This window comes from Eriocheir sinensis, chromosome 19 (assembly GCF_024679095.1).
Source record: "Eriocheir sinensis breed Jianghai 21 chromosome 19, ASM2467909v1, whole genome shotgun sequence".
NCBI lineage: Eukaryota > Metazoa > Arthropoda > Malacostraca > Decapoda > Varunidae > Eriocheir > Eriocheir sinensis.
This window is the reverse complement of record NC_066527.1, coordinates 12,017,888-12,028,698: the sequence shown is the minus strand read 5'-3', so window position 1 is coordinate 12,028,698 and position 10,811 is coordinate 12,017,888. Positions and strand designations below refer to the sequence as shown.

Here is a 10,811-nt window from a genome sequence, read left to right as displayed (position 1 = left end):
AATTACTGGGTTGCCACTCTGTTACGTTGGTGGTCCACCTCTTATCAATTCTGTGCATGGTAAGACCTGCCCTAAACCATTTCCTGTTCTTATTGGTCGTTTCGATAACCAACTTTTGACCGTCACCCAATCCGTGTGCTCCCTCCCAGTGTCTCAGCGCCACCACACATTGATGATAAAGATGAATTTATGGCCACTGTGTGAAGATAATAAAAATGCTACAATTTTTCGTCAGGGTGATGCCAACGACGTCTTTGCCACCGCCAGGCGGGGTGGCGACTCCTTGGTTATTATCGCCGCGCGGCAGTGATCGTCACTTTAGGGAGGACGGGCAAACAAATGATCATCTCAGAAAAAAAAAAAGATTTAAGGAATAGTAAGATAAAAAGCAAAGATTATTCTGGCTTCATTTTATTCAGCCGTCATACATACAATAATAAAAATTTTCCTGCCTTTCTTTGGTTACCGAAGGAAGAAGAGGACAAAGACGAAAACTAATATAATACATTTAAATCCCGTAACAAAGAAGTGGACGAAAAACTATAAATATTGAACCCTGGAACGCGCGTGCGCGAAAAGAGAGAGAGAGAGAGAGAGAGAGAGAGAGAGAGAGAGAGAGAGAGAGAGAGAGTACAATAACCAATACGTGGGAAATAAATTACATTATAAATAAATAAATAGACACACAATCTTATATATTTAACAAGCGTTATTACATGGTAGGCAGCAAAAAAAAAAAAAAGTAATATAAAAAACAAAAAAAGGTTACTTGCCAGGAATAGCAGGTCGACGTAGCCTACGATGATTCTAATTTAGTTCGCCGTTCTGGAGAGACCAAAAACAGGTCGTGAAAATCTGGATCGTCTGTAATCAGTGCGGTCGTTCGTGGGTCGTAGTGACGTGGCTCCGACACCTCTTGGTCGTTCCTGCCGCGTCTTGGGGGATATCAGCCTCGTTCTGGTGCGTTGAGGCCCCTCGCTGCTCTGCTCCTGAAGATTGGGCAGTCCGTACAGCCTTGCGGGGCGTTGAGGCTTGGGCACCTCGTAGAGTGTTGTTGGAGTTTCGTATCGTGTCCTTGGGCGCTGGAGTTTCTTGATCCTTCGTCTGAACGGTGTGCCGGGCTGGGCTTTCCTCGTGGTGGCGATGGAGGCGCGTGCTTCTTCCGTTGCTTCTGGAACGAATGTAGTGGACAGTTCTTGCTCATCTGGGGACACAGTGGTGGTGACGTCATGCGAGAATGTGGTAGCAACAGTTGACTCAGCAGCAGCAGCAGCAGCAGCAGCAGTATTAGTGGGAGTATTCGGGGTAGCTTCCTCCTGCTCACTTGGGAGAATGGTGACCTCTTCCTGCTGACTAGCAAGGAAAAAAGTAGTGTCTTCTTGCTGGTCTGCTGGTAAGGTGGTGGCGTCTTGCAGCTCACGAGGGATGAAGGTGGTTAGTTCCTGCTGCACCGGGATGAAAGTCGTCACCTCCTTCTTGAGCGGAACATCAGTGGTGGTGGTGGTGGTGATAAACTCCTGCTCCTGCTCCTGGATCGTGCCAACCGTCGTGGTGACCTCCTGCTGAACTGGCATGAACGTGGTGACCTCCTGCTGAACTGGGACGAATGTGGTGACCTCTTGGACTGGGATGGCGTCCTCATGCTCGGATCCTCTGACAGAAATTGTGACCTGCCGGATCGGAAGGAATGTGGTGACCTCTTTCTTCATGGGTGCGAGGGTTGTGGCCTGCTCTTCCTCGGGAAGGCTGGTCGTGATCAAACCCTCCTCAGCAGGCAATAGGGTTGTAAATGCTTCCTGCTCGATGAAGGCCAGGTCATCCTCCGTTGCAGTCTCTGTTTCTGCTGCTTCGTCAGTAATCACCAGGGTCGTAGGGAATACTTCGCTACCCTGCTGGAATTCACCGAAGCCCTTGTCCTCAATTACGTGAAAAGTAGTCGTCGCAGGAAGGGTCGTGTCTGCTTCTGCTTCTGTTGCTTCCTCAGTAAACACAACAGTCGTTGGGAGCACCTCCGTAGCCTGCTGGAAGGCCCCTAAGTCCTCGTCCTCAGTCACATGGAAGGTCGTCGTGGCGGTCTCAGGAGTTTCTTGGCCCCCTCCAGCCTGCAGCAGACTCACCATCAGGTTCTCGATGGCCTGCTGCAGTGAGTTTTTCTGAACCCCGTCAGTATTCACCGTCGTGGAGTGACTTGCCTGTTTTTCCCTTGCACTCTGTCCTGCAGCTCCTCCACCTTGTCCCAGCTGCTGAAAGAAGAGAGAAATGCCAGATTGCGTTCGATCGTGACCCTCCGCTGGAGTGCGGCGCTCTGACGAGTCCACGTCAAACACTTCCTTCGTGTCAAGGGTCTCTGTTGTGTCCTGCACCTCAGAAGAGATCAGACCCTCTTCCTGCAGGATGAAGGTCGCAGAGTCTTCTGGGTTACCGGTGGAGAGGCGTTCAAGAGAGAAGAACTTGTCCACGGGCTCCGCAAGCTCCAGGGACAGCGGTTCATTGGGGTCAAAGACAAAGAAAGAGTCTTGTTGTCCTGTTGACTGTACGGACTGGAGCTGCTGAGGATGGACTCCTACTGATTGTAATTGTTGTTGACGATGAGGTTCTTGAGGGTGGGGCTGTTGCTGGCTCTGAACTTGTTCAAAGTGGATCTGTTCTTGAGGTTCTTCCTTTTGAGCGTCTTTGAAACCCTGGGAGGACTGTGCGGGAGAGATAGGTTGTGCAGACGCTTGAGACCGCGTCGAGAACAAGGACTCTCCGACCACCCCTCTCGTTATAGCTTCCTTTGAGTCCAGAACCTCCACTGTGTCATGGAGGTCGTCGTGCGGATCTTCTGTGACGTCAAATACTTCCTTAGATTCTAAATGCTCTAGGGTGTCCACAGTGGAGTCGTCACGCTCCAGTGACACGATGGTCCTCAGGGGCTGCTCAGAGGCCAAACGGAGGCCAAACTTGTGCTCCCCAAGTGTTTGGGAGGCTCCGGATTCCCCAGCAGTTTGTGAGCTGAAGAGTACCGCGGGGGGCAGAGGTACTCCAAACCTGGCCTGCTGTGGAGGAGCGGCCTCTTGTGGCTTTTGTAGTTGCACAGGTGACTGAGGTGCACGCGGCGCCTCGCCCTCCAACGCTGACAAAGGCGCTCCACTGAGGACAGCAGGTGTTTGTGACTGCTGCTGTTCCACTGAGGACAATGGTACCCCCTGGGCATCTAGCGGCTTGGGTTTTATAGCTGATTGCGGCTTATGGCTTTCTGCCGGTGCAGTAGCTACTCCGTCGTCTTCCACAGGTGCAATCGTGTTTTCATGACCCACAGGTAACAGCGGCAATCCGGGGGATACTTCAGGTGCCTGTGGTTCGATGCGTTCCAATGATGGCATGTGTACTCTCTGAGGTGTTGGTATCACAGCTGAGGTGTGCTGGGCAGGTGGACGAGACGTTTTGAGCTGCACCGGTGACAGAGGTACTCCATGGCGTTCCGTGGGTGCCTCTGGCTCTGTGGGATGCACCGGCGGCAGAGATTCACCACGTGACTCAACAAACGCGTGTGTCATTTGGACTTGCACTGGTGCGGGAGGCTTCTTTTGGGGTGCTACTTGTGCTGTGTCCTGTGCAAGCACGCTGGACACAGGGGAGACAAGTTCTTGCTGGGGGGCGGCCTCAACTTCCGTCTGGGCTCCAGCACCTGCCAGGAACACTTCATGCTGGTCTGAGAGAGTCTGGTCCACGCGCCTAAATTCCACCGGGGAGTCCGCGGGATGGTCACGCTCAAGGGAGGGTCGCAGGTCTTCAGCCCAGTCAGGTTTAGTAGAAAGGTCTACTACGAGGATCACCTGGTCAAAAGGTGACGCTTGCCCTGCCTCTGTCTGCGCCCCGGAGGAGGAGAGATCCACTCCAGCTTGTTCTCCTGCCACAGGTTCCACAGTTTCCACAAGCACTTGAGGCCCTGAGTCAGCCAGCAGCACGCCATGAGCCTCCAGGGTGGCAAGGTTCACAGGCACCAGCCGCTCTAGGGAGTCATTCTCCCCCACACGCTCCAGGGAGTCTTGCTGCTCCACGCGCTCAAGTGACAGCTGTAGGTCAGGGGATTCGTCCTCCCTAGAAACTTCCAGCACGAAGGCCGTCTGGGCTCCATGTGACGCTTGCGCTGACTGCGAGGCAGTGAAGGTCGTGCCACGTAATTGCTGCTGCTGTTGTGAAGTAGAGAGAGACACGCCACGCTGTACCGAGACTCCTTGTGGCTGTTGTTGTAACACTCTAAATTCTAGTGAGTCTGTGTCTGTGGGGTCCGTCAGCTCCAGAGAATCTCTTGAAACAGTGAATGACACGCTGTTTAGTCCTGAGGCTCCCTCTGACTGTTGTTGTTGTTGTTGTGAGACACTAAACTCCAGTGAGTCAGTGTCTGTGGGGTCCGCCAGCTCCAGAGAGTCTCTTGAGACAGTGAAGGACACACTGTTTTGTCTTGAGGCTCCCTCTGACTGTTGTTGTTGTTGTTGTTGTTGTTGTGACACTCTAAACTCCAGTGAGTCAGTGTCTGTGGGGTCCGTCAGCTCAAGAGAATCTCTTGAAACAGTAAATGACACACTGTTTTGTCCTGAGGCTCCCTCTGACTGTTGCTGTTGTTGTTGTTGTTGTGAAACTCTAAACTCCAGTGAGTCTCTGTCTGTGGGGTCTGTGAGCTCAAGAGAATCTCTTGAAACAGTAAATGACACACTGTTTTGTCCTGAGGCTCCCTCTGACTGTTGCTGTTGTTGTTGTTGTTGTGAAACTCTAAACTCCAGTGAGTCTCTGTCTGTGGGGTCCGTCAGCTCAAGAGAATCTCTTGAAACAGTAAATGACACACTGTTTTGTCCTGAGGCTCCCTCTGACTGTTGTTGTTGTTGTGAAACTCTAAACTCCAGTGAGTCTGTGTCTGTGGGGTCTGTGAGCTCCAGAGAGTCCCTTGAGACAGTGACTGACACGCTGCGTTGGTCTGAGACTCCCTCTGATTTTTGTTGTTGTTGTTGTGAAACTCTAAACTCCAGTGAGTCTGTGTCTGTGGGGTTCGTGAGCTCAAGAGAATCTCTTGAAACAGTGAATGACACACTGTTTTGTCCCGAGGCTCCCTCTGACTGTTGTTGTTGTTGTTGTTGTTGTTGTTGTTGTTGTTGTTGTTGTTGTTGTGAAACTCTAAACTCCAGTGAGTCTGTGTCTGTGGAGTCTGTGACCTCCAGAGAGTCCCTTAAGACAGTGATTGACACGCTGCGTTGGTCTGAGACTCCCTCTGATTGTTGTTGTTGTTGTTCTGAAACTCTAAACTCCAGTGAGTCTGTGTCTGTGGGGTCTGTGAGCTCAAGAGAATCTCTTGAAACAGTAAATGACACACTGTTTTGTCCTGAGGCTCCCTCTGACTGTTGATGTTGTTGTTGTTGTGAAACTCTAAACTCCAGTGAGTCTGTGTCTGTGGGGTCTGTGAGCTCAAGAGAATCTCTTGAAACAGTAAATGACACACTGTTTTGTCCTGAGGCTCCCTCTGACTGTTGTTGTTGTTGTTGTTGTTGTGACACTCTAAACTCCAGCGAGTCTGTGTCTGTGGGGTCCCGCAGTTCAAAAGAGTCTCTTGAGACAGTGAACGACACGCTGTGTTGGCCTGAGCCTCCCTCTGACTGTTGTTGTTGTTGATGTTGTGACACTCTAAACTCCAATGACTCTGTGTCTGTGGGGTCTGTCAGCTCAAGTGAGTCTCTTGAGACTGTAAAGGACACGCCCTGTTGTCCGGACACCTCCTGTGAGTCTCGTTCCAGTGATGGCCGCAGTTCTAGCGAGTGGGCGGCCTCCAGCTGGAGGGACAGGCCCTGGTCCTGGGCCGAGAGGTCCGGGGCGCTGCTCAGGCCGGACAGGCTCACCACCGGCACACCCAGACGCTCCATCACGGCCAGGACCGACGCCAGTATGCCCGACGACTGCTCCTGCTGACTGTCCGCCGCCCCCGCTGAGGACGGCTGTTCCGCCGCCCCTGCTGAGAATGACTGTTCCGCCGCCCCTGCTGAGAATGACTGTTCCGCCGCCCCTGCTGAGAATGACTGTTCCGCCGCCCCTGCTGAGAATGACTGTTCCGCCGCCCCTGCTGAGAATGACTGTTCCGCCGCCCCTGCTGAGAATGACTGTTCCGCCGCCCCTGCTGAGAATGACTGTTCCGCCGCCCCTGCTGAGAATGACTGTTTCGCCGCTCCTGTTGAGAATGACTGTTCCACGGGTGCTGCCGAGGGCTCCACCGGTACTGTTTGCTCCACTGGTGCTGCTGATGTGTCAGGTTCCACCGGTGCTGCTGAGTGCTCCACAGGTGTTGCCGCGTGTTCAGCAGGTGCGAACTCCTGCACACGTTCTGCTAAGTCTTGCTGAGGTGCCACCGTGTCCTCCATAAGTACCGAAAGTTCCTCCTGTGCTGCCGAGTGTTGGGTGGCGACGAAATGCTTTTCTGGCGCTGCTGAGTGTTCCACAGGTGTTGCTGAGTGTTCCACAGGTGCTGCCGATTGTTCCACAGGTGTTGCTGAGTGTTCCACAGGTGCTGCCGATTGTTCCACAGGTGTTGCTGAGTGTTCCACAGGCGCTGTCGGTTGTTCCACAGGTGCCGCAGAGTGTTCCACAGGCGCTGCCGATTGTTGCACAGGTGATATCATTTCTCCCGCTGGTGCTGCCGATTGTTCAACACGTGTCACTAAGTGTTCCACAGGTTCTGTTGATGGTACTGATTGTTCCACAGGTGTCGCTGATTGTTCCACAAGTGGCAAGTCTGCCCCAGCTAGTGTGTGCTCCACAGTGGCCTGGGTCCGGGTGTCAGCGTGGGCGCCTGCCTGCTGGGTGGAAGGGGCCGCTGTCGGGGCCGGGGCCAGGCGCACCGGCACGCGCGAGTGTACGAGTCGCTCGTCACTGAACCTCTCCAGGGACTCCCGGGACTCTGTGGCCTGGTGCCGCTGCCCGGCCGCCGCCATTGGCACGCCGAATTCCACTGACTCACGAGACTCTGGAAACTGTGGGGCAGCTGGTAGCGGTGCAGCGCCAGCATGTTGACTCACCAATTCCAGTGACTCTTGTGAGTCAGAATACTGTGGACCCGCATCCGAGAGGGGTACGCCTTGCTCCAGTGACTCACGTGACTCAGTGACTTGATGACGCGTGGCAGAGGGTACACGAATAGTTTCTTGGTGCCTCACAAACTCTAGTGACTCCTGTGAGTCAATGTACTGTGGCCTCGTGGCAGAGAGGGGGACGCCGTATTCCAGTGACTCGCGTGACTCAAGGATCCTAGTAGGAAGCTTAGGTGGGAAGGTGACGAAAAACCGTTCAAGAGTCGAGTCTTCTTGTGACTCTGACGAGCCAGTGTACTGTGGCCCCGCGGCAGACAGGGGCACGCCGTACTCCCGTGACTCGTGTGACTCACTGGCCTGCCGGCCGGCTGCTGTTTGGAAGGAAACTGAAAACTGTTGCTGAGTCAGCTCTTCCAGAGACTCCTGTGAGTCAGTGTACTGTGGCCTCGTGGCAGAGAGGGGGACGCCGTATTCCAGTGACTCACGTGACTCACTGGTCCTAGTAGGAAGCTTAGGTGGGAAGGTGATGAAAAACCGTTCCAGAGTCGAGTCTTCCAGTGACTCTGAGTCAGTGTACTGTGGCCCCGTGGCGAGGATCGGCACGCCGTACTCCTGTGACTCGCGGGACTCGCTGCTGATGAAGCGACCGCTGTGGCTTAGACGCACCCGCAGGCCCTGCCGCTCGCCCTGGCCGCCACGCGGGGGAGACACGGCCTCCAGCGTGGCGTGGGGCGGGGCCGGCTGACGGAGGCCTTCACCCTGCTGCCCGCTGCTCTGCACCACCGTCACTGTCTCCTGCTGACCCACCTGCTTCCCTTTCTGCTGACCTGCTTGTTGCATCCTCGCCTTCTGCTGATCCTGTCCTGCCGCATGTTGCTGCTGCTCAGCTCTCTGACTGACCTGCTGATCTGCCTGCTCTGTTCCTGTCTCCTGCACGCTCTGCTCAAAGAGGCTGCTTTGTAGTATTTCCTCTTGCCTGCTTGTCCCTGTTTGTTCCTTCCGCTCAGACTGCTCTTCCTGCTGGCCAGACTGCTCAAGGTGCTGGTCCTTCTGTACCGTTCTTTCTCCTGTCTGCTCAAAAAGCTGCTCCTCTTCGCCTAACTGCTGAGTGTCAGCCAGCTTGTGTCCACGCTGCTGGAAAAGTTGCTCTTGTTCTTGCCGAATCTCTTGCTGTCCCTGCTGACTTGCCTGCTGCGCCCTCTCCTCTTCTTCCCTCTGCTGGAAGTGCTGTTCGGTCTGCTGTTGTATTTCCTGCTGGCGGTGAATGACCTGCTGTTCCTGCTGACGTGCCTGCTGTGCCTTCTGCTCAAAGTGCTGCTCAGTCTGCTGTCCCTGCTGACTTGCCTGCTGCGCCCTCTCCTCTTCCTCCCTCTGCTGGAAGTGCTGTTCGGTCTGCTGTTGTACTTCTTGCTGGCGGTGAATGACCTGCTGTTTCTGCTGACGTGCCTGCTGTGCACTCTGTCCAAAGTGCTGTTCAGTCTGCTTCTGCTGTTCCTGCTGACTTGCCTGCTGTGCCTTCTGCTCAAAGTGCTGCTCAGTCTCCTTCTGCTGTTCCTGCTGACTTGCCTGCTGTGCCTTCTGCTCAAAGTGCTGCTCAGTCTCCTTCTGCTGTTCCTGCTGACTTGCCTGCTGTGCCTTCTGCCCAAAGTGCTGTTCAGTCTCCTTCTGCTGTTCCTGCTGACTTGCCTGCTGTGCCTTCTGCTCAAAGTGCTGTTCAGTCTGCTGCTGTAATACCACCTGCTGAGCTTGGGCTTCCTCTTGACGCCTCTGCCCAAAGTGTCTCTCCTCCTCCTGCTGACCTTCCTGCTGTGACCTTGATGCGTGCCCCCTCACCGTGAAGTGGCTCTCGTGCTGCTGCCTCCTCCTTTCTTCCTGTTGCCTCCTACTTCCTTCCTGCTGTCTCTTTCCTTCCTGCTGACTTGCCTGCTGTCTCCCTGCTTCTTGCTCTCTTCTCCCTTCCTGCTGTCTCCCTGCTTCTTGCTCTCTTCTCCCTTCCTGCTGTCTCCCTGCTTCTTGCTCTCTTCTCCCTTCCTGCTGTCTCCCTGCTTCTTGCTCTCTTCTCCCTGCCTGCTGTCTCTTTCCTTCCTGCTGACTTGCCTGCTGTCTCCCTGCTTCTTGCTCTCTTCTCCCTGCCTGCTGACTTGCCTGCTGTCTCCCTGCTTCTTGCTCTCTTCTCCCTTCCTGCTGTCTCTTTCCTTCCTGCTGACTTGCCTGCTGTCTCCCTGCTTCTTGCTCCCTTCTCCCTTCCTGCTGTCTTCTGGCTTCCTCCTGTCGCGTCCTTACTTCCTGCTGCCTCTTCCTCTCCTCCTGCTGCCTTCTCTCCTCCTGTTGTCTCCTCTCTGCCTCTTGCCTTCTTCTATCCTCTTGTTCTCTCCTCTCCTGCCTTCTTCTGTCCTCCCTCGCCTCCTGCTGCCTCCTCTCATCCTCCTGTCTTCTTCTCTCCTGCCTTTCTTCCTGCTCCTCCTCTCCCTCCTGCCGAACCCTTTCTTTCTCACCTCCCTGCTGCCTGCTCTGCCCCCTCAACCTCGCCCTGCTGCCGAAAACTGAAGAGTCTGAGGCGGTGACGGGGGAGGCGGCGTGGGGAATGACCGGCGCCACGTTCTGTCCTTGGCTGCCGCATTCAACGGAGTGCCACCACGTGCAGGTCAGCGTTCCCTGGTTGAAGATGGTGCCGTTGGGACAGAGGAAGGCCCGCCCCGTGCGCTGGTGGTGGTGGCGGCAAATGTGGAAGACTTGGCACTCGGCGTCTTCGTCCGCGTGGTAACCTGAGGGAGGAGGAGGAGGAGGAGAAGAGGAAGAGGAACAGGAGAAGACGAAGGGAGGGAAGAGGAGAGGGGAAGAGAATGACCAAAAAGATGGAGGAAGAAAAGGAGGAGGAGGATGGAGGAGGAGGAAGAAAAGGAGGAGGAGGAGGAGGGGATGGAGGAGAAGGAGGAAGAAAAGGAGGAGGAGAGGGATGGAGGAGAAGAGGAGGAAGAAGGAGGAGGTGAGGGGATGGAGGAGAAGAGGAGGAAGAAAAGGAGGAGAGAGGATGGAGGAGAAGAGGAGGAAGAAAAGGAGGAGGAGAGGGGATGGAGGAGAAGAGGAGGAAGAAAAGGAGGAGGAGAGGGGATGGAGGAGAAGAGGAGGAAGAAAAGGAGGAGGAGAGGGGATGGAGGAGAAGAGGAGGAAGAAAAGGAGGAGAGAGGATGGAGGAGAAGAGGAGGAAGAAAAGGAGGAGGAGAGGATGGAGTAGCAGAGGTGGAAGAATAGGAGGAGGAGAGGGGATGGAGGAGAAGAGGAGGAAGAAAAGGAGGAGGAGAGGGGATGGAGGAGAAGAGGAGGAAGAAAAGGAGGAGGAGAGGGGATGGAAGAGGAAGCGGAGAGGGAAGAGAATGACCAAAAAAAATGGAGGAAGAGAAGGAGGAGGAGAGGGGATGGAGGAGAAAGCGGAGAGGGAAGAGGAGGAATAAAAATAAGGGGGAAGAAAAGGAGGAGGAGGAGGAGGAGGAGGAAAAAGAAGAATTAAGGCGAGAAATGGGAACCCAATATTATTTCTTTATATTACTTTTATTGTTATTGTTGTTCCTGTTGTTGCTACTACTACTACTACTACTACTACTACTACTACTTCTACTTCTACTACTACTACAATTACTACTACTACTACTACTACTACTACTACTACTACTACTACTACTACTACTACTAATAATAATAATAATAATAATAATAATAATAATAATAATAATAATAATAATAATAATGATGATATTAATG

General features: G+C 53.9%; 1 protein-coding gene across 1 annotated transcript; it reads right to left on the bottom strand.

The window, feature by feature from the left end:
• Positions 1–411: 411 nt before the first annotated feature.
• On the bottom strand, positions 412–9,518 carry LOC127000693 (uncharacterized). The gene is made up of 2 exons (XM_050864692.1): positions 5,193–9,518; positions 412–4,913 (listed from the first exon to the last, which is right to left on the bottom strand). The coding sequence occupies exons 1-2, from the start codon at positions 7,890–7,892 to the stop codon at positions 813–815; spliced, it is 6,801 nt and encodes a 2,266-aa protein (XP_050720649.1). The 5' UTR covers positions 7,893–9,518; the 3' UTR covers positions 412–812.
• Positions 9,519–10,811: the final 1,293 nt, after the last annotated feature.

Excerpts from the sequence above, each read along its gene's own strand:
- LOC127000693 (XM_050864692.1), bottom strand. The coding sequence starts at position 7,892 with ATGCAACAAGCAGGTCAGCAGAAAGGGAAGCAGGTGGGTCAGCAGGAG. Across the intron at positions 4,914-5,192 it reads TCTTAAGGGACTCTCTGGAG|CTCACAGACCCCACAGACAC; the intron begins GTCACAGACTCC and ends GACTCTCTGGAG.